The sequence below is a fragment of the Rhineura floridana genome, chromosome 2, assembly GCF_030035675.1.
Source record: "Rhineura floridana isolate rRhiFlo1 chromosome 2, rRhiFlo1.hap2, whole genome shotgun sequence".
Lineage (NCBI taxonomy): Eukaryota > Metazoa > Chordata > Lepidosauria > Squamata > Rhineuridae > Rhineura > Rhineura floridana.
In genome coordinates, this window is record NC_084481.1 from 86,535,291 (window position 1) to 86,559,136 (window position 23,846).

The 23,846-nt window shown below is 40.2% G+C and overlaps 1 protein-coding gene across 1 annotated transcript in view; it reads left to right on the plus strand.

Moving 5' to 3' along the window:
* The window catches only part of LOC133376648 (contactin-associated protein-like 5), a 314,949-nt gene that overhangs the window by 124,564 nt on the left and 166,539 nt on the right, over window positions 1–23,846 (plus strand). Inside the window, exon 3 of the mRNA XM_061609196.1 lies at window positions 13,434–13,627. Within this exon, the coding sequence (XP_061465180.1) occupies window positions 13,434–13,627 (194 nt within the window). The remainder of the gene's footprint in view (window positions 1–13,433; window positions 13,628–23,846) is intronic.

Sequence of the window (23,846 nt, forward strand, 5' to 3'; positions counted from 1 at the left end):
CAGACGTACTGAAAATAATAGATTCACATGAAAAGAATCAGATAATTAGATAAGGACCACTGTTAAGATTCCAAATTTCATGTGTTTATCATGGAATGCAATAAACAATGAAACTTTTTTCTCACATATAATGCTTCCCTCTTGGCAGACCCCCACCTTCAACCCTGCCAGCTGCTTTTACCACATAGATATTTCACATGTGGGGCAGGAAATCCCTGGCATGTGGGCTGGATGTGGCCCATGCCCTAATTTCATCCAGCCAAATTTCACCTGGTGGTTCCACCCCTTCAGTCTTGGGAAGTGCATAGTTGTTTCAAACTTCAATTGGTTGATTTCACTCTGGCCCCAACTGTAGTATACATTTAAAGCAGTATCATATAGGGTTGCCAGGTCCATGGCCTGAGACTGATCCTGTATCTTTAGGAGAAGAGAAAGTCAGCCAAGTGCAGGTGTTCTTGCAACCCTGTAATGGGAAAAACCACAAGGGGGAATTCTCCCTTCCCTCTGCACAACCTTTAAAGATACAGAAGACCTCTTGGTTGCCAGGCCCGGCCTCCAAGAGGTCTTCTGTATCTTTAAAAGTTGTGCAGGGGGAAGGGAGAATTCCACCTTGTGGTTTTTCTCATTACAGTGTTATAAGAACACCTGCACTTGGCTGACTTTCTCTTCTCCTAAAGATACAGGATCAGTCTCAGGCCAGGAACCTGGCTACCCTAGTCCCCACCATGAGAGAATTGATATATTTTAAAAAAAGATTCTCCTTTGATGATATTTGCTCAAAGAGGCAGCGCATACCATCAGTATTGCTGATCTAAGTTCAGTACCTCTTCTGAGCTAGGAAAATAATGAGGAGAATGTTGAAAATGATACATACCAGCTACTTGCAGAGCTTGGAAGTAATTAGTTACAAAAAACAAATTACTAATAATGTATTGCTTTTTTGAGGAACAAGTGGGTAATTCCTTTACATTTTGATTGTAATAGAACGAGGAGTAATTTTATTACTTTTGAGGAGTAATTGTAATGCCCGCATTACTTTTGGGGATTACTTGGGGGGCAACAGGGGAAGTTTTCTGCTCCTCTGATTTGTGGATAAAAATCACAAACTGCCTCAAACTGGGCTTCTGTGCAGCATCATTCCACCCTCATGCTCTGTGGGTGGGTAGAAGGCAACGAGGGAGGAGATGAAGAGTGAGACGGGGGTGAGTGGAGAAAACAATTATTTTAAAAACTGGATGGTGGTGGAGAAGAATGGAGTAGAGGGAGAAAGAAGCCAAGGGCAAGAACATGGATAAAGGAAGAGAAGGAGGCAGCAGCAGAATAGAGATAAAGAACTGTGGCAGTGAAAGATGATAACTGTGTGTGTGTGAATACTGTGTTTGTACTTGGCATGCAAAGCGGTCTCTGCTGTCCTTCATGGCTAGTTTGCTGCATTTGCAGTGTTTTAAAATTTTTGTATCTCAGGGGATAATGTTTGCTTGGGTGTGCGTCCCTTAGTTGGTGGCAGGGCAGGGTCCGGGAAATGGTTGAGTGAGAGAGATGATGCTTGCTGGCTGTGTGAGTGTGTGGGGTTGCACTTCATTTGACATGAAACGATCTGAGTAGTGGCCTCTTCCTCCCTCCCCGCCTCCCTTACCAGCGGAGAGACCACCACTCCTATCTTATGGATAAAAAGAATTATTCTGCTACCTTTGTGTCTCTGTGTATTTATTTTTAATATTGTTTTAGGTGACTTAGGTGTGCAGCAGCCAAGGCCAACACCTTGTAGGCACACTAGTTTTTTTAAAAGTAACTTAAGTGTAATCGTAGTAATTACTTTTGAGTAACAGTAAAGTAATCAATTCCTTTCAGAACAATTTTAATTATAATAGTAATTTATTCCTTTCTGGGGCCATGTAACAGTAATTGTGACTTATTCCTTTATAAAAGTAATCTTCCAAGCTCTGGAATGCTTGATATGACATTTTACTTGGCATGAGATTTTAATTAAAGCCACAATTTATAATTTTTTTGTATTACTGAAACTTCATTGCATCCAGGAACATATGAACCCCCCCCCTGAGATATTTCCCTGGTCTTAACAAAACTCTTCTAGATTCTCCACAATTTTCTTGAATATTATGATGAAACATGAATCTGTAAATTCACCTTCAATGTCAGTTTAGGCTGAGGAATTCTGCTAGTTTTCTCAAAACTGTTTTGCTTTCCCTTAAATTTCTTTGGATGTCTGGATCAAACAGGAATCTTCAAATTCACTTTCAATTTTGCTTTGGGCAAAAATTGGTGGAATCTGTATTCAAATCAACAAAGCTATGTTCCATTGCAGTTTCCATAATGGATTCTGGAATTATTGCTGCTGCATTTGTTGGAGGTGGTAACATTGTGACAGAAGTTTATTATTAAAGGATAGGTGGATGCTAAAGACAACCTTTAAACTGAGAAGGGAATTCATTCATGCGTAGATTATATTCCCCAATAGTCAAAAAAAACCCTTGCGGTTTAAGAATGTACCTATAGCCAACAGATATTTCTATCAAACTTTAAAAAGCAGGGAAATTGAGCAGCTATAGTGAATGCACCAGGGGAGCAGGAAACCTGACCTCTCTGAGATATTGTGTTGAGCTCCAGCTCCCTCTGGGGGATCAAGGAGGGGGGCTGGATGAGCTTCAGCTCCCTCAGCTAGGGCAAGAGGAAGAATCAGAAGGTGTTGAGACTTTCGGGGACAATGAGCGAGGGGGTGTGGTTGCCACTGTGCCAATTCCCATGGACAGTTCTCCTGACAAAGAAGACTTCGCTCCACCTCCAGACACCCCAACAGAACCGTTGGGAAATGTCCTGGAGTGCGCGCCAACTCCACCCCCCGAGCTCCCCTTCTGACACTTCAAACGCTCCCCCACCTCCTGAAGCCGAGCCAGCACCTATTGAGCTTGTACTGTCAGATGAGCCAGCGGAGGCTCTTGCCCCGTGTGAGACGTCGTGAGAAGCGCTTCGGTCAGAGGGAGAGTCTTTGAAGGAGTCAGAGATTACAGGCGAAGACCTTTCCTACTTAAACCAGCGCCCCCCTGACCTGGGTGCTGAGTCAATTTTCTTCACATGCTGCAGAGTATGCTTAGGTAGCTTATTTAGGGACAGTAGTGAGTTAGCTTAGCTAAGTCTATGAAGAGCGCTGCCTTTGATGTTTCAATTCCTCTAATAAAACAAGAATTAATTTCATCCTTGTCTCCATCTCGTGACTCGCACTCTGGGCAGGACATATTGTGAAAAATGAAATGGACAGCCTTCAAGTCGATTCCGATTTATGAGCAACCCTATGAATAGGGTTTTCATGGTAAGCTGTATTCAGAGGTGGTTTACCATTGTCTTCCTCTGAGGCTGAGAGGCAGTGACTGGCCCAAGGTCACCGAGTGAGCTTCATGGCTATGTGGGAATTTGAACCCTGGTCTCCAGGTCGTAGTCCAACACTTTAACCACTACACCACACTGGCTCTCCTGAGATATTGTACTGCCCTACAAATTTGTCAACATGCAAACACAATTTAGGTTGGTCTTTCACAGTCCAATCCACTTATTGTGTAGCTTGGAAGAATTTGGTAATATGTGCCTCTGAGCATATGGTGGCCACCTGATTAGCCAAGCCAAACAGCTGTGAGTTTGGATTTTAGAACCACTGACAGTTGGTTCTTACTGAACATTCCTGTGCTTATCATTGACACCAATGTTAAATTTCTTAAATTAATTAAGAATCAGCCAGGCATTTTTAGAACTTTTAAACTGCAGAAGATGAAGTTCAGAGTATGGGGCAACATCAGTAATCGGATTATAGGTACTCTGTAAACATGGCTGAGTTTTAATTAATTTCAACATATTGTGAGACCACGAACAGAAAAAAGTCCAACACGGGTCTCGATTTTTTCCTCTTGTTTTACACTTTGAACTCTCAATTCTCTCTGACTGTTGTGTGTATCAGCATGAAAATTTAGAGGGTTATTAAGCAATCGTTTCTGCATTCAGGATTATAGGTTTTGTAAGGTTTTGTTTTGAAATGAGCTTATGGGAAGCAGCAGAGTATCATGGGGGTATTTTTCAATTTAACATTATGGAATGTGAAAATTCCATACTGCCTATAGTATACAGCCACACTTGTGGCTATATAATCTGTGAATTAGAACAAACACTGTTTTAATTCCTTTTTCTAAAATGCACCAGAGACATATGCATTCACACATCTTAGCCAGTTCCATTACAGTGGGTTCTTCTTAAATGGTCTTTTAGCAACTTTTACTTGTGTGTGTGTGTGTGTATATGTGCATGTGTATCTTTTACCTTTTGTCTTACATTGTTATTTGTTGTTTAAGGCTGAAAAACCAGAATGTCTGTGTCACCTGGCTTATGTTGTACTACATTTTGTTACCATGGAAAATATAAGGTCAAACATAAAGGAGTTCTCTGGTACACAGCCCAAATGAAAGACCCTTTCTCACACCATGTTCCATATCCAACTTGTGGTGAGAAGCAAGCATAGCTCTTTGGGGGAGTGTACTTCTTTCTGAATAGGTACAAGTTTGCTACAAATGTCAGCGGAATATGGGCAAAAGGAAAAGTGGAAAAATGATGCTTCCATAGAAATTGGGTTGTATTCAACTAAATCCTACTTAGAGTAGAATCAATGAAATTAGTGAACCAAAATTAGTCTATTAAATTCAGTGGACCTACGTTGAATACGACTAGCACTGAATGCTGCCTGTTGTTTTGCAAACTGCTAAATAATACAGAAAAACAATTAATCACCCTATTCTTCTAATTTTATTAGCAATCCTGGGATACTGTGGCCATTTCTGACAGTGGTGTAATAAAACCACTCATTTGGCTGATGTTTATTATACAGCCACAAGAGTGGCTGTGTACTATAGCCAACGTGGATTTTTCACATTCTGCAATGTTAAATTGAAAATACCCCCCATGCCATTCTGATGCTTCCCATAAGTTCATTTCAAAACAAAACCTTACAAAACTTACAGTCCTGAACTCAGAAACGCTTGCTTAACAACCCCGTAAATTTCATGGTGATACACAAAACAGTCAGAGAGAATTGAGAGTTCAAAGTCTAAAAAGAGAGAAAAAAACCCCAGAGCCCTTTTGGACTTTTTTCTCTCAGCGTTCTCATAATCTGTTGAAATTCATTAAAAATCAACCATGTTCACAGAGTACCTATAATCCTATTATTGACCTTGCCCCATACTCTGACCTTCATCTTCTGCAGTTTAAAGGTTGAAAAAAAATGCCTGGCTGATTTTTAATTAATTTAATAAATTTTGGCTGACACCCTATGATAAGCCTGGGCATGCTCAGTAAGAACCAACTTTCAGAGTTCTAAAAGCCAGTCTCACAGCTGCTTGGCTAATCAAGGGGCCACACCCACACCAGACTTTGATTTCACATGAGACAGTCATGGCTTCCCTCAGAGAATCCTAGGAAGTGTAGTTTGTGAAGGGTGCTGAGAGAAGACTCCTATTCCACTGACAGAGCTTCAATGGCTAGACTGGTTTAACAGTAAAACTGTGAAAGACCAACCCAAATTGTGTTTGCATTCTGACAAATTTGTAGGGCAGGACAATATCTCAGAGTGGAGGTCAGGTCTCCTGCTCCCCTGGTGCATTCACTATAGCTGCCCAATTTCCCTGCTTTTTAAAATTTGATAGAAATATCTGTGGGCTATAGGTACGTTCTTAAACCGCAAGGTTTTTGCCTATTAGTGAATAACAGAGTATAATCACTGAAATGCACCTGCAGTACGCTTTACTCCTTTACCAGGGTTTTTAACCTGCTCCTGTTTCATCTCTCTACTGCAGATACTGCAGCAATAAACTTTCATTTTCCTGGCCCTCAGCAACTGACATATGCTCCCTGGAGTGTATATGTCACAAGAGGGTGGTAGAACAGATGGCAGGAGGAAAAAATCACCACACTCTAGACATGCCAAAATATGCACATTCATTAATTTTTTTTATAAAATACGAAATAAAACAATCCAATGAAATAATAGGGGGAGGGGGAAGGAGGCATGCCCTCTTATGAATAGATGCAAACCTGTCTTTAGCTGTTTGCATTAATTGTGCAAAATGCATGTATTGTACTTGGCAAAACCAAAAATATTTACTTTAGCACTTTGAACAACACCTGGCATGCAGGCTGCTTCTGCAAAGTTGAGAATCTCTTACAGGAAATCTAGAAGGCTGGAAAGTGTGTATCTTTAAAACCTGTGCTTCCTCTCCTCTACACCCAATTAATTCCATTAAACATAAAATTAGCAAATATCTGTTTGTGTCAGTTTGTTGTTGTAATTTCTAACCTGCCCAAGGTAGGTCACACATCAAGTGGAACACTAAAAAACAATCAATTGACAATACACTCCTATGCAAGTTTCCTCAGAAGTAAAACCCACAAAGTTTAATAGGACTTACTCACTAGGGTTAGGATTTTGCCCTTAGTATGGTAGGTGTAAAACAGAGAAAAAATTGTTTCAAAGAAGCTAATTCATAGTGATAAACTGTTACAATTACATGCAGCAGCTACCAAGTATGGATTATAATTTATAGAGCTGTGTCATGTGTGTGTGTTCTTCTCTATCCTTTTCACACAACAGCACATGGAGAGTGAATGGAATCTGCTGGTCCCATCCCTAGGGATGGGGGAGAAATTTGATTCAGTTCACATATAAACCCGAATCTATTAAATTTACAGTTTTAAAAATAGAATGACAACTGAAACACAGCTATCCTTAAATTCGCTCTTATCTGAATTTTGTGATACAGTTCTCAAGCAAAAATGTTTACAACAATTCATAAATTAGGGGAAAGTGTGCATAAAAATATAGTCACAAAAATAACATAATGCACTATATTAGGAGAAATTGCTTGCAAAAATGTATATATTATATTAGTCAAAATAGCATCAAAATGTGTTTATGAGGACAAATTTCACACTAAATATTTGAAGAATATTCATGAAGATTTTTGAAAAACAAAATGCGCAAATTGCTGCAGAAATATGGAGAACTGAATTTAAGATTGGAAATGTGAGAAACTGAGATAAGCAAAACTGACAGATCCTTCCATTCTTACTTAAGTAAGTGTGTTTGGGATTAGAGCCTGAGACATTGAAATAATACAGCAAATACTAGCAAGTGAAACTGTATGGATAGTGTTTGGTGAAATTTCAGAATATCATGTTTTTGATGTGTGGTCAGAATCTAGATGAACAGAGAGTAGTCTGCTTTCAAAAGTAAGGAAAGCACCATGTCACCAAAATTTATCATGTGAAGTGGAGGTATTGAAGATGCAGCCATTATGATTGCTCTGTGCACCACTGTACATGGAGCCATAACCATGAAGGGCCAAATTAATAGGGAGAGCCAGGCAAGGTGGCCAATCTGCAAGTTGAGGGGCTATAGGGTTTTTGAATCAGATGTTACTGACAAAAATGGCTTCAAGAGGTTTGTCACTTCCTACAATGCTGCCATCTGGAATGGAATCTTCATTCTTTATGGCTGCAACACATTTATAAGCTTTGGCTTGGATTTGGTCAGGTGAAATTGGTGTTCTGCAAGGCCTGTAGGATGTTGAGCATTTGCTTTAAAAAATAAGACTTTGTGGATAGCAAGAGCTAGCTGAGAGGAAAAGAATATGGGGTTCAGAGATCAGCTGTGTTTTAGCAGTTACCCAGTTCCAATCCCATATTGTGGGGGAGCATCACGAACTCACTGCTAGTGATGGATGACTTCTCTTTTCCCCTCCCCACTCCTCTCGCACTGGATTAGCTCAGACTTGTAGTAGCCCTAAAGAAAACTACATTTCCCAAGGGTTACAAGGGCCTTACTTCCTGGTCTGCTACCGACACACCAGACAGGGAGGGGAATATCAGATTTCCTTCCTTCCCTCTTTGCATGGCCAGCACTGCCACTGTAAGGCTAGGTAAGCCTTGCTTAAAGGGAAGAGGGAAGGGGCTTTCAGGAAGTTGAGTTATATTATCTGCCTTGAATTTTAAGCAGAGCTGGAGAAGATTCCAGGACCTTGTAGTGCATACCAATCCTTTGAGAGTTGCAGACTTCATACACATTTCTGTTCACAGCCATTGCATCACCCTGGGAGAGGACTGCCAATAAACCTCACCCCAGGCTGGAGTGAACAATGAATGATATTTCAAAATAGAGGACAACTGCAATGCAGCAAATCTAGGGAGAAATGGTGGGCGAAAGGTTACACATTATTAATATGCAAATTGAACATGTTAAAATAGCATTCTTAATTAGTGCTATTCTAACCGGTCCTTTAACTCTGTAATGTAGAGTGTGTACATAACTCAGATTGCTAAAAGATAGCTGAGACAGAAATGAATGGAAGGGATGAGATGAGATGAGAGGATGGAGGGGTCAAATGTGGAGTACAGAGGAAAGAGAAAAAAGAAATCCAGTGGGGGAGTGCAGTCTAGTAGCAAACTCCCATCCCTTGATATCTTTGTATTTATTTATTTATTTATTAACAAAATTGATATACCACTTACTCAAACTAAAGACCTCTAAGTGGCTTACAGTTCCCTGTTCCTCCATGCTTGCAGCATTCCTTTATTTGTAGGGTTCAGTGTGCACCGATGAAGTTCTGAGGCTCAGCGCTGCATGTAAACAGCATCATCTAATCTGTAAATGCCAATTCCAGGTATTTGGGAGGAAGCTGTAGTCACTCAATGGTGAAAGCTAGTGTTCCCAAAGAGCTTTCATTCTGAAAAGCTCCCTGCACTTCAATTTTGTCTGTCTCCATCTTGTCTGTAACTATCTAGCTGGTAATCCAGGACAAAAATGCTGGATAATGAAAAGAGAGTGTCCTAGCCCTAGGACTATGGAACTCTTGGATGCGCTAGTCCAAAATCTCCTGCATTCTAATTTAATCAGGGGCAGTTTGCCATTCATTAATTGACAATGTCAAGCTAATGGCTGTCCATTAGCTTCTGGGCCAAGATCAAGGTTCTAGTTTTCAAGTACAAAGCCCTACACAACTTTGGACCAGGATACCTGAAAGATCGTCTTACCCTTTATATACCCAATCAATCATGCACTCTGCAGGTGAAGGCCTCCTGCAGATACCATCTTATCAGGAGGTCCACTCCACAGAACATAGAAGTGGACCTCTAGTGTTGTGGCACCAATACTTTGGAATTTCCTCCCCTTAAATTTTAGACAGGTTCCATCTCTGTTATTTTTTTGGCACCTATTGAAGATCTTCCTCTTTCAACAACCCTTTTAAGTAGAGACCTTATCCTACTCTTCGTCTGTGCTGGAATTGCTTTTTAAGACATTTTTAAAGTTGTTTTTAAAAGAAGGTTTTAAGATATTTTGTTTTAATATGTTTTAAAGTATTTTGTTTTAAAGGCATTTTAGAGTGCTTTTAGTGTTTTTGTTTGCTGCCCTGGGCTTATTCTGGGAGGAAGGGCGGGCTATACATGTAACAAATAAATAAACAAGAGCCCTGCATTTTCGTGTAAGCTTCTACCCATCCCTCAGAACAACAAACATCAACCATCTTTTTTTCAGGGAGAAGTCTTAGCATCTCTACCTTTTGTTTCCCTAAAAGTCCTTTTGCACAGATAGCCTGGTGTTTTGTTTTGTTTTTAAACTTAGGGTATAAACACACTCACTGTTCTGCTGGCTCCAGTGTGTCTTCCCCTCTCTCTCCTGAAAATGGGGGCACACAATGCTAGTCAAACTCTGCCCCTTTTTACTCTAAAACCTGGTGGGAACAGTTCAAGTGCATTTTTTTAAAAAAAAAATCAGCTTCAAAGAGATTTCACAATTGATTGGCAGATCAACCCGTTCCCCCTCTAGGTGTGGCTTATGGAAATGCTTTGCTCTGGTGACTAGTGTGTTCACAGCCTTACTTAGGCACTTACATTTCCTGCGTACCTGTATTCACTAATCTTCTTTTGAGTCGTGTAACACCACCAACATCCATGCTGCTCACAGCTTCCTCTTTCTCTGTAAGTTCTTTGCCAGATGATCCATTTCATTTCTTAGCCTACAATTTTGTCCAATAGACTCTACTGAGTTTTGGAAACACCAGATTCCCTGGATCATCTTGTTGTTGTTGTTGTTGTGTTTACATTTGTATACCGCCCCATAGCTGAAGCTCTCTGGGCAGTTTACAACAAAGATCTCTTTCTTTTTTCCCCTTCTTCCCCTCCTTTTCATCCTTTCTCTCTACATTCGCTTTCTCTCTCTCTGCCAGGATGCTGCTACCCAGTCTTGGCTGCCTGTTCCCTCTCATCCTCTGATCTGGAACAGACCCAGAAGTACTGAAACTGTTGTGCTCCAGTTGATTTGACACATCCTAGTTTCCAGGCCAGCTATAGCCTGTGAGCCAGGGGCAACAGAGGGAAGAGTTTCCTCCACCACCAGAATAAATTCCCCTAACCTTCCATTATTCCTGAACAGTGTTGCCTTGAATACAGAAATAGATTTCATACATGTATGGATGTCTGACCTGAGAAGGCATTCTGCATATGCTTACATAATCTCTTTTTATTACTAGGACTTTTCATGCTCTAAAGCTGAGTCTTGTCCAAAATAGGTTGCAGAACTGAGTCTAATTAAGCTTTGTCATGGGTAAGTTGATTATACAGTCACAAGAGTGGCTGTATACTATAGCCAGCATGGATTTTTCACATTCTGCCATGTTAAATTGAAAATACCCCCATGCCATTGTGCTGCTTCCCATAAGCTCATTTCACAACAAAATCTTACAAAACTTATAGTCCTGAACTCAGAAAGCCTTTTCCTCCTCCCCAGTGGTCGGTTTCACCTATCCTAAGCATGACTGCACAGGAGTAAATCTCATTGAACTCAATAAGCATGTAAATGATCAAACCTACCCTCTTCCTCCTTTCCCCCTCCTCCCTCCACCCTCCCCTCCCTCCTCCTTCTCTCTGCCCTCCCTCCCCCTCCCCTCCCCCATGGTTAGTTTCACCTATCCTAAGCACGATTGCAGGGGAGTAACTCTCATGGAATTTAATAAGCATGGAAGTGATCAATCAATTCTCAGCAAACTTGCACAGGATCCCATTTCTTACTCCTATATTAAAAAAAGAGAGAAATTCACTAATAGGCAAAAAAAACCCTTGCCAACAGATATTTCTATCAAACTTTAAAAAACAAGAAAATTGGGCAAATACAGTGAATGCACCAGGGGAGCAGGAGACCTGACCTCTTCTCTGATATATTGCACTGCCCTATAAATTTGTAAAAATGCCAACACAAGACAAACCCAAATTGTGTTTGCATTTTTAAAAATGTGTAAGGCAGTACAATATCTCAGAGAAGAGGTCAGGTTGTGATTTCCTTGTATATAGATATTACTGTAAATATGGTAAGTGCGGGTTTATTAGAGTAAATGAGGTAAGTAGGCGGAGTACATGGGCTAGAATGCTGGAGAATGCTGTATGATGATTGGCTGAGCGTTTGAGTGGCTGAAGGTATAAATGAGAAGATGACAGTTGAGGGGGGGTCAGTAGTTTGTGGTTGTTGTGGGTTGGAGTTGGTTGTGGGTTGGATTGTATTAGGCTGGTATTGAGGCAGATTATATATGACTAGAAACATAAAGAGTAACACAATATATGAAACCATATGCTTGTTAAATATACCATAAGTAATCTTGTTATTTCCTGGTGTTTATAAATAAATATTTTCTTGGTTTACCGAAAGCCTGATCCTTGGCTGGGGCTTTCACAGACCAGAAGGGAGGGCAGGGTATTTACCAAGGTGCAGAAACAGTATCAAATGGTGGCAGCGGTGAAGAGATAGTGTATCATCAAGTATCCAGGGCAACCCAGGGCTGTATGCTTTATTGGCACAAAGATACGGGGGGTTGTGGCCTGCAAGTGCACCCAGACACAAAGTAACAATAAGCTAGAAGGAGACTAAGGCAAAGTCTCAAAGCAATATTGTGAAATAGGGAGTGGCTGGTGGTGCTGCCTAGCAGTGGGATCTTGCGAGATCTGTGCTAGAGCCGGTGAGAGAACAAATAAAAACCAGGATCCTGACTGGAGGGACCTGACAGGAGGTGGCAGCAGGTGGGATCCTGACACAGGTCTCCTCCTGTCCTGGTGCATTCATTAGAGCTGCCCGATTTCCCTGCTTTTTAAAGCTGGATAGAAACATCTGTTGGCTATAGGTACATTCTTAAACCGCACGTTTTTTGGCCTATTAGTGAATTTATAATATTACCATTGTTGTGGACTTCTCAATACAATATTTTGTCCCAGTGGATATCACTACTTTCATCAATAATCATGCTGCATTCTCACATGCATATTTATTTTCTGTAGCTGGAGGGCTTGTGTGTGTGTTTGGTTGTTGGTAATCCCTGCCACATACACAGAGCTGAGCATGTGAAGCATGATAACACATACATGTGAAGAACATACCTCAGAACTCCGAAGGCACATCCAAGTTTGTCAATTTCCTCAATAGTTCTGCTGCAACCACTTCCTTTGAACCCTAGTCAATGCATTGGAAGCTTCCAACAAATAGACCAGGATAAGAGAAATCATCAGCTGTGATTCCCCTGTTCTCAATTTCCAAGCATGAACAAGAACTCTTTACACATGGGAGGGAGAGATCCCTTTGAGCTCATGAAGATACACAGTCAAAGTCCCAAATTACAAAAGATTTATTTAGAATCAGAAAAAATAAAAATAAAAATAAAAATGGGGTGGTAGTGGGGATAGATCAGTATGGAGAGGTTATTAACAACTTTACATTAAAAAGATTATTTTTATCCGAGACATTTAGTATTTTAAGCTGCATCTGGATTCCCATAATACACTAGGAACATGAAGGTCAATTTGGATGTCCAGAAGAAGACATTTTTTCATAGCACAATATTGGACATAAGAATTCTGTGGACCAGGACAATGAAGGAGGCACCAGGGGAGTTGGATCTTCCATTCAGGTATGACCATTTGAGTATGGACATACCTCTGGAAATAGAGCTATAGGTTATGTCAGATTTGCCATGAAAACCACATAGATGATGGTCTGACACCTCCACAGGGTAAGAAGTGTAGGAATGTCATCCATTACAGAGACATTACAGGACAATTAACAGAAAATTATGTGGCACCTATATATGTGGTGTGACCTGTACATGAGAGTAAGCCCTTCATGGGTAGTGAAACCTAAGCTAATGACAGGCAAAACAAGGCATCTTAAGGGCTCCCCGGCTAACATTTTCTTCTTCATAACACATTCTGAATATTATTCTTCTGATTTCAGTGGCATGCCAGACCTTCTTTCAGGTATAAGGAGACGATAATATACATAATTTTACCAATAGGTATGTATGTGAGATTTATTCTGACTCAGGAGAACTCTGATTCTTCTCTCCTAGGAGCCGGTGGCTGGTCCCCATTGGATTCTAGCCAGGAACAATGGCTGCAGATTGATTTGGGGGACAGAATGGAAATTACAGGTGTTGCAACTCAAGGAAGGTACAGAAGCTCAGACTGGACAACAAGCTACTTTCTAATGTTCAGTGATACAAGTCGCAACTGGAAGCAGTATAGAGAAGAAGACATCATCCGGGTAGGTCTAAAGCTCTTAGATTAATGTTGTGGTATAGTCAACCACCTGTAGAGGAAAGATGTGACATTCTAAACCCAAATGCAGTTTTTTTCCCTTCTCTAGAATTGTTGAGAAGGATAAACTATTGTAAGGGAACAATTGCATCTTTTCAAGCTTCAATAGGGATACAAATGGGAGTTAACAGTGGTATTACTAGAATCTTAAACAAGTCAGTTTCTAGTCTTATGGCTATGGAGAAAAGATCAAAGAACTACACAGTATTATATATCCAAAGGCTCACAACACAAGACAGCAAATAAAGAACATCATCCCAATGTGCAACACAATTTTTTGTAAATCCCACAAACGATGTTTTGGTGAGGTCGTGGCAGTTGTGGAGTCTTTGATCACTCCACTTCACGCTCATGTTCTGCATTGGTATTTTTTAATGTTGGGTATTAGTGGTTTCCATAGGCAATGCTCTTTGTTCAGATGGAAAAAAATCACCTTCTGTTCTTGTAACTTATGCAATAATAATATGTGGATTGTGACTGGTACTGGAGCTGGTTTTGTGAATTATTACGACCTCTGTAGACCAGCAACCTTACCTCTGCGGTTGTATGTTCTGATTTAGTTTAATTAATTAATTAATTACCACTTCTTATCACTTCTAGTGACATCAGGGTGAGAGGTTGTGTGGTATAACAGCTAAGAATGTGAGCTGCAGAGAGGAAAGTATCTTATTCATGTATAATCTCTTACATAAATTTACTCAATGGCCTTATGTAAGCCACCATTTTCTTAGCTATTAATTAGCCTCTAATGTGAAGATAAATTAGCATACCTTACAGTGCTGTTGGAAAGATTATTGCGGGTGTATGAAAGGCTATGAACACTCAACAAGTCCATGGAAATGCTAAGTATTGCTATAGTTCCATCTGTTCCTATCAGGGCTCACAATATATAACACAGTTTGTCAAACTGTCTCTTTGCCAAAACTATTGAGTTCATTTAATAGTTTAATTTACAATAACATGAATAATGAATCAGTGTGAGTTCCACTGACGTTAATTATTGTTAACTAATACTGTAGCTTAGGTCAACCACTTCTGTATTATGGGTGACATCCAATGAGGTCCACCCGCTTGTACAATGGAAATCTGCTTGTAGAATGCCACTGTGGTTTCTCTTGTATCCCCCAACCTCCTAGGCACCTCCAAAATCTGCATGCATGGGGACCATAAGGGGAGAAGAAGGAGAGGCCCTGTTGCATGAGTGGACACCCACACACAACATTGTGATCTCACCCTATTTTATTTATTTATTCCAAAGTTTTATGTCGGCCTTTGGTATTGCTATTCCCAGTGTGGCTGACAAACCAGCAGGTATCATAATGATAAAATAATAGAAACATACAGTATATAAGTCAATCAGTGAAATTAACATGGCAGGTAGGAAAAAACAGTAGGCTAAAACACTACAAAACACGCAAAGCACAGCCAAAATGAAAAGGCTGTGGAAAATAAAATGGTTTTAACCTGATACCAAAAAGACATGAAGGTCAGGCACCAGGTGTGAATGTTCCAGATCTGGGCCACTGCAACTGAGAAAGTCTTCTCTCCAGTCACCACCTACCTCACTGCTATGAGTGGTGGCATTCAAATAAGGGCCCTCAATGATGAGCTTAACATGCATGCAGCAAGAAGAATGTGGAAGAAGGCACTCTGGGCTCCTTTGCGAGGAAGGGTGGGATAAAATAAATAAATACAGTAGGGCCCCGCTTATATGGCAGGTTAGGGACCAGGCCCCCGCCATAAAGCGGAAATTGCCATAAAGCGGAACCCATTTACTTTAATGGGTTGCATCGCGCGAAAATGACGCGAAAATGCCGCAAAATGGCAAAATCGGCTTTAAAACGGGGAATTTCCCGATTGAAAGCTGCCGCATCAGCGGAACGCCAGAAAGTGGAACACCGTAAAGCGGGGCCCTGCTGTAACAACTAACTCTGCAGAGTACACCACCAGCAGTCTTCGCCCTTGGCCTATTCAACAATTCCGCTGAGATGATGTGCAGTTTCACAAGTTATAAATTCTAGGATAAATTCAGTTGTCTGATTTAATTCACATGAGAATGCAACATCAGGTTTCTTTTAAAGGGGTTATATTTCAGGATTCTCAATTAGGCTTCTGGCTATGCCCCAGTAGTTTGGAAACAATATTGAGAGCCCTAGCCTAAGCCTGCAGGTAGGAATGTCTCATTTTTAAAGAAATCAGTGCTCACACTCTCTGTGGTCTTAGCTCCTGAATTATGTATTTAGCTCCAGACTTTGGTCTGACCATTGCTTGGCCCAAGACATTTTCCTGTCTGACATGAAGTGCAAATGGTGACACTCCCCTGGCCTGCTAGGACCAACCTTTAAATCTTACAGCACCATTCAGATGAGAGCTGTGCTCAGAATTCTTCAGCCTATATGTCGATAGAGAAACAGAGGGACATTTTACTGAATTTATCTGAGGGAGGAGAAATTCTCCAACAGTTTCTCAGAATTTGGGAGGGTTTTCTTTTTTGCTGCCCCTGCAAGTAGGAGCAGTAGCAACTGTATTGGCAGCCTGGCCACCATTTTGTATCCAGACCTACCATAATTCCAGGGCACTCTTGAGGGTGTTTTTGGAATTGTGCCCCTCTACAAAATATTTGGAAAAAAGTTTGCAAAGGGGTGAGAAAAAGAAGAGGGAGAATCTCAGACATTTCATCAGAAAAGATCTTCTGGAAAATAGTGTCTAAGGTCTAATTCAGACCCTAATTCCTGCCTTCATCACTTCCTCCTGATGGTGCCACTTGAAGCAGGTTTCCTCACCCTGCTGCATGGCAGGGCTATCCCTGGCCAGAACTTGAAAAACAGGAAGGAGATGGGTTTCAAAATATATGTGCATGCTTGCTTACATGCATTTGGAAAATATATTGGGTAGCATTTCTTTACACAAACATAGTACATAGAATCATAGAGTTGGAAGGGGCCTATAAGGCCATCGAGTCCAAGTGTATTATTATTAAGTGTATGTTTGAATGGTTTTAATATTGTAAATAGTTTAATTCTATTTATTTTTGATTATTGTATGTTCTTAATTATATGTATTTTTATCTGGAAGCCGCCTTGAGTTCCAGTTTGGAAAATAGGGTGGGGTAAAAATAAAGATAATAAATAAATAAATAATAAATAAATAAATAAATAAACCCCCTGCTCAATGCAGAAATCCAACTTAAAGCTGACAAATACTTGACAGATGGCTGTCCAGCTGCCTCTTAGATGCCTCCAGTGTTGGAGAGTTCACTACCTCCCTAGATAATTGGTTCCATTGTCAAACTGCTCTAACAGTGATGAAGGTTTTCCTGATGATCAGCCGAAATCTGGCTTCCTGTAACTTGAGCACTTTATTCTGTGTCCTGCACTCTGGGATGATCGAGAAGAGATCCAGGCCCTCCTCTGTGTGACAACCTTTCCAGGACTTGAAGAATGCTATCATATCTCCCCTCAGTCCTCTGTTCTCAAGGCTAAGCATGCCCAGTTCTTTCAGTCTCTCCTCATAGGGCTTTGTTTCTAGTCCCCTGATCATCCTTGCCCTCCTCTGAACCTGTTCCAGTTTGTCTACATCCTTATTAAAGTACAGGGTTAAGAACTGGATGCAGTACTGATGATGAGGCCTAACCAGTGCCGAATAGAGGGGAACTAGTACTTCATGCAGTTTGGAAACTATACTTCTGTTAATTCAGCTGAAAATAGCATTTGTATTTTTTCCAGCCACATTGCATTGTTGCCTCATATTCAGCTTGTGATCAACAACAATTCCAAGATCTTTCTCGCATGTAGTATTGTTGAGCCAATTATCTCCCATCTTATAACTGTGCGTTTGGTTTCATTTTCCTAGGTGTAGAACTTTGTACTCATCCCTGTTAAATTTCATTCTGTTGTTTTCAGCCCAATGCTCCAGCCTATCAAGATCCCTTTGTTTCTGTCTTCCAGGGTATTAGCTATCCGTCCCAATTTTGTATCATCTGCCAATTTGATAAGCATTCCTTGCACCTCGTCATCCAAATCATTAATAAAAATGTTGAAAAGCACTGGGCCCAGGACTGAGCCCTGCTTGTTCCCTCCCCCCCGCATTTCAGAAGGAACCATTGATAAGCACTCTTTGAGTACGATTCTTTAGTCAATTGTGGATCCATCTGGTAGTTATTCCATCCAGCTCACATTTATTAATTTGCTAATCAGAATACCAAGGCGCACTGTCAAAAGCTTTGCTGAAGTCAATATATATTATGTTCACAACATTCCCACAATCTACCAGGGAGATTACCCAATCAAAAAATGAGATTAGTCTGGCTGGATTTGTTCTTAACAAATCCATGGCTTCTAGTAATCACTATATTGTTTTCAAGGTGCTTACAGATCAACCACTTTATAATCTTCTCCAGAATTTTCCCAGGGATTGATGTCAGGCCAACTGGTCTGTAGTTCCCAGGTTCCTCCTTTTTGTCCCTTCTGAAGATAGAGACATCCTGGGGGACTTAATTGTAACTGAAAATTAAGATGGACTAGATGAATTAACAGTAAGAATTCAATTAAACATGCTTTGTTATTATTAGGTATTGCCAACATAGTCATAATTTAATTTTGTTATTATAATATTATTTGTTATTTAATTTAAGTTTTGTAAATTGTATTGCTTTTATTGTATTTTATTGTATTTTTATATTGTATTTTTATACCTGTATTTTTCTTTGTAAGCCGCCTTTGGCTGAAAGGCAGGGTATAAGTAAAATTTAATAATAATAATAATAATAATAATAATGGAATTTTCTATTGTGCTGAAAATTTCTCCAACATTTTTTCTACCATTCCCTATCAGTTAGAGGAAATAAATTGCATATGAAAATTATCAAAAGGGAGAGGACATTTCACTGAAATTCTCATGGGTGGGGAGCAGGGATTTTGTGTGTGTGTGTGTGTATGTGCTTACCTTACTTTCAAGATGAACAAAACTTGCTTGTGAGTGTCATGTGCTTCAATAAAATGCAAATCATCTTTCTGGTGATCTGCACTTTGCAGCCTTCCTGGGTGCCCAGGTTTCCTGAAAACCTCATGACATGCTCAGCTGGACTTTCCTGTAAGCAGAGGAAAGACTGGGAGTCAGCTTACTATGCATCTGACACCCGTTCTTTGTTGTTGTTGTTCTTTAAGTGCATTTTTTTTACTTTTAAAGAAATCAGTGCAGCATTCTCAGGTTCTTGTATGCCAGCCTCCCTGACTTCCTATTCTTCAATTAAAACTTGGGCAAAGACATCGCAAGGTAACTTCCATGTGACTTTTTCAGATCATCAAGTGCTGGCAACTGTGGAGGCTGCCGAACACTGGATAGATTTTCAATGGAAAGGGAAACACCCACACCACCCTCAGCTACCTCACAATGAGAGCTTCGGCTATGGGGCGGTATACAAGTTTAATAAATAAATAAATAAAATAAATAAATGATAAAGCAAGCTCAACCTTGCACTCATGAAGTTATAAAGTCATTCTAAAGTGTCCTGAGAATGAGGCAGAAAAATTGAAGCCTCTTTCACAGGGGAGAAAAAGCTGTGAAAAATTGGAGGGCAGATTTTGGCACAGCAGTAGAACATTCAAAGATTTGGGCAGGGATCTTGAGAGATGAACCCAGGCCTCAGATCAGGGTGGTATACATTGTTCCTGTCGCTCATATCAAGTTCACAAGATAGCTATTAAAGTATGTTAGGCTGAGGTAGAAGAAGAAAAGAGGTGGGGGAAAGACGAGTGGCTGAAGGTTGCCCAGTGGTGTTTTTTTTCAAGGCTGGGTGAAGATCTGAACTCAAGTCTTCCCATTCTAACCATTACACCACAATGGCTCTTCTCAGGCAGTGTCCTCAACTCTGTTACCAACATTACAGCATAGCCTTTAAGCATTTCATTCCCTGATCAACATTCGCAAAAATATCTAGTTCCAATTATAATTGCTGGGAGATGCTGTAGTCTTAGCAGTTTAGATGCTATCAGATGAACAATGAAATCTTATCAGAAAAAAGGGTCATAAAACACGATACACTATTTTTGTAAAAGAAAAAGCTGAAGGAGATCAGGCAAAGTTATGCTTTCAAGTATTTCTGTAACACTGTGTGATTCCTTGTTTCTATTACTGTTCACCATGAGAATAGATAGCTTGCAGATAACGGCAGTTTCTACTAATGCTGACAATGGTGAAATAAGTTTCTTGTGGGGAACACAATTATAGAATAGTAAGGATGGCAAAGAGCTGAAGGTTATCAAATCTTTTTCCTCTCCCCCACATTGATTTAGTGTCTTCCATATTCACCCAATTTGAACGAGATGAAACCAATAAAAATTCAATATAGCTTGTGGTCACCCAGATTTTAGTACCACACAATGTGAAACAGAAAAGCAAGAGGATTTGTTTTTTTTTTTAAAAAAGCCAGATCATGCTAGAATTGTGTTCAGCATAACAAATACAGTTATTGAAGTGTATTCAGGTCATTCCAGAAATTTATTTGTGCCACACAATATGTTTTTTTTTTATAATAATTTTTATTCAAATTTTCATAAAACAAACAAAACAAAATCATAAAACATTCAAAGACAAAAAACAAAACAAAACCAAAATGATTAAACAAAAAAAATAAAATGTTGACTTCCCATTTGTCGCAGATCAGTTATAGGTCTACAATATATAACAATCCTGTCTCTTAAATTATATTATAAAATCACTTTCCTCCAGTAGTTATCTTAATTAATCATCAAATCTCATAAACATTACTTTATTCTTTCCACAAAAAGTCAAAGAGAGGTTTCAATTCTTTAAGAAATATATCTATCAATTTTTCTCCAAATAAACATGTCGATTAATCCATCTCGTTAATAATAATAATAATCTTATTGTCATAACCATAGTCCAAATAAACATATCGATTAATCCATCTCATCAAAATCTGTTAGGTCCAATAATTTCAATAGCCATTATTCCATTATCCATATTAATTCCATCTTCCATCTTCAATAGTCCTGTTAAGTCCAGTAATTTCAGTGTCCAATCTTCCATTATCAGTATTCCATAATAATCTTGCTGTCATAGCCATAGTCATATAATAAGAGTCTGATGGGAATTTCCTCTATCCCAAATATTTTCTTGCCATCGATTCTGAATAAGTTGCTGAAATATTGTTGTAAAGTCATATCTCTGTTCTTCTTTTTTACAAAATGCACTGGCTCATCTCTTGAGAGTTTTTCCATTGTCACATGGCTGCAGTTAATTCCATAGATTTTCTCTATATCAAGCTCCATCACACCATTCCAGTCCAGAAAATTATCCAAGCCATTGATAACTTTATCTCTAATATCTTCATTAATTTCTTCAGAGATAACGTTAAATTCCAAACAGTAGATTTTATTTCTAATATCCATAAACTCCAGATCTTTTTCCAATTCCACATTTGTTCCAATCTCCAGGGCTTGTATCTTCCCTTTATTTTTTCTTTTCTCATCTCTGATCTCATTCTCCTCTCTCACAGGATCCCCTATTTCTTTAAGCTCCTGCATCATTTTGCTCAGTTCAATTTTCAGCTCCTTACCGCCCTGTCGCAGGGTTTGTTTCGTTGTCTCAATCTCATCCATTATTTTCTGAAACATAATTACTTCCAGATTCTCAGCCACTTTCTTGATTGCCATTTTTAAAAGCACGAAAACAAAACAAAACAAAAATAAAGAAGAACCACTTCTTATTTCAGCAACAATTGGGTTAATATTCCAGGCTTGATGACATCACAGTATAAACAGAGCAGCCTGCCTTATCTCTCTATGTTCAAGAATACAAAACAAATTTAGTTCCCAGCATCAAAACAGTTAGTGGCGTCGTGAAGAAGCAGATTCGTCAAAATAAAATAGACCAAAAAGAGAATAGTCCCAGACAATATAATGTTCCAAAGTTCATATTTTTTATTTTTTTCTCCTCAGAATAGAAATCCCTCTTCTGTTTATATCTTTAGAATGCACTTCCAGGACAGCTTTTTGCAATAGAAACAGAGATAAGCTGTTAATTTCGTGAATAACAGAGAAGAGTTATAGCTCACCCAGAAGTTCTTTAAAGCTGATTCATTTGACAAATCTCTTTTTGCTGCAACAATTTAAACCAAGTAAAAAAAAGAATAGAAAGAAGGGTGCTTGCCTGTTAGTCCGTTTTCTCTTTGAAGAAAAGATAAACGTGTCGCATTAATCAGATAGAGCTTGTTCGGAAGTCCGTCCGGCATTGCTGGCTGGACCTTTTCTCATAAATTAATGAAATCCAGTCCTCCCAACAAAAACAGGCTTTTGAGGTGTGCCACACAATATCAAAGGAGAAGAGGTTTAGAACTTCCAGGATTTCCCCTCTCCCTCCTCCTGATGCTAGAGGGTGTGAAGGAATAGGGTGTTCAGCCATTTTGCATTTGGTTAAAATCTGAGTTGTAAAAGTTATAAAGGTTTGTGTGTTTGGAAGGACTCTGCTGCAGCTGTTGCCATTTGCCCACAACTTTGCCATATTTTCTTCTGCTCCATTTATATAAAGGGGAGGGGCTGCCTGAGGCAATGCCTCAGCATGTGTCTTGGCATCACGCAAAGTGTGATACTAAGTGAAAAGTATCATGAAGGAAGAGGCCACACAGAGGATCTAACAATAACAAAAACTTTACTATAACTAATTATATACAGAGAACAAGGCCCACAGTATGGTGCTGCTTGTAAGGCAGGCCTGGACCTGAAACTGCCACAGCCTGGGGCTGACTCAGCAGTTCCTGGTATGGCAAGCCTGGAGGGCCAATACACTACACCCCTCCCCCCAGCTCTCATAGTCCTGAAATACTTGTGATGAATCCTGGTGCGGGTCGATCAATGACAATTTTGCATTGAAGCTGATGGTGCATCCCCTAGTTCCCCATTTGGCTCTGGTTCATGCTGGTCCACTTCAGCGTCCAGGCGCAAGTGCTCTTGTCTGGCATCAGGAGCAGCCACTGGCTCATTTTCTCTTTCCACTTGAGTAATTCCAGCACCCTCAGAGAGTACTGATGGAGCTGGGCTTTGTCCTCTCATCTGGTCTGCATGTCGACGTAACACATGGCCATCTGGTGTTTGAGCCCTGTAGGACAATGGGCCTGTGGCTTGGGTCACAGTGGCAGGAATCCACGTTTCACCTGCACCATAGTTCCTGACATACACCAGGTCACCTGGGGTGAATACCCGTGCAGGTTCTTGAACTGCAACAGACTGCCTTGGTCAGTCCTCGGTCAAGTCAGGATGCAACCGATCAAGCAGAGTTGTTAGTCGCCTGTTCATTAATAGCTCAGCTGGGCTCCTTCCGGTTGTAGTACAAGGTGTGATATGCTGTGTCAGGAGAAAACTTGCAAGGAGTCGGTCCCAGTCACCTTCTACAATCCGTTTCAATACATCCTTTGTTGTCCTGACCATCCTCTCAGCCTAGCCATTGGTTGCTGGATGAAAAGGGGCTGAAGTGACATGCCAAATCAGTTCATTATCTAGGAATGTGCAGAATTCCGCGGATGTGAACTGGGCCCCATTGTCTGAGACAATGGTGTTGGGCAACCCATGTGTTGTGAAAAGCCTGTGTAAAGTCTTGATAACAATACGAGATGTCATTGACAATACCGGAACCACTTCTAACCATTTGGAGTATAAATCAACAACAATCAAGAAAGTTTGTCCCTGCAAAATCAATATGAAGCTGTGACCATGGCGTTTTTGTCGGTTCCCATGTGTGCACTGGGGCATGTGGTGGAGCTGGTCTTGAAACCTGACACTTCTCACATCTATTGACTCTGTACTGCCATTTGCTGCCAAGAAAAACTCCACCCTGGCTGCATAACTTTTCCACTTGCTGGGATATGCAGGGTTAAATTCTTCAAGATGCCCTTGGGTGGCCATATTCCACAAAATACACACTGACCTGGAGTGCTTTGCAGTGGTTTCCACAAGGCCCAAGCTGATGTCCTAATCCAGTCTAAGGAGAAATGTTCTCTCCCTTTAAGCCTCTAATGCATGAAGAAAACACTTTGTGTGCCTCAGTATCCCATCCTCATCACCAGTGAAAAGTATCATGAAGGAAGAGGCCACACAGAGGATCTAACAATAACAAGAACTTTACTATACCTAATTATATACAGAGAACAA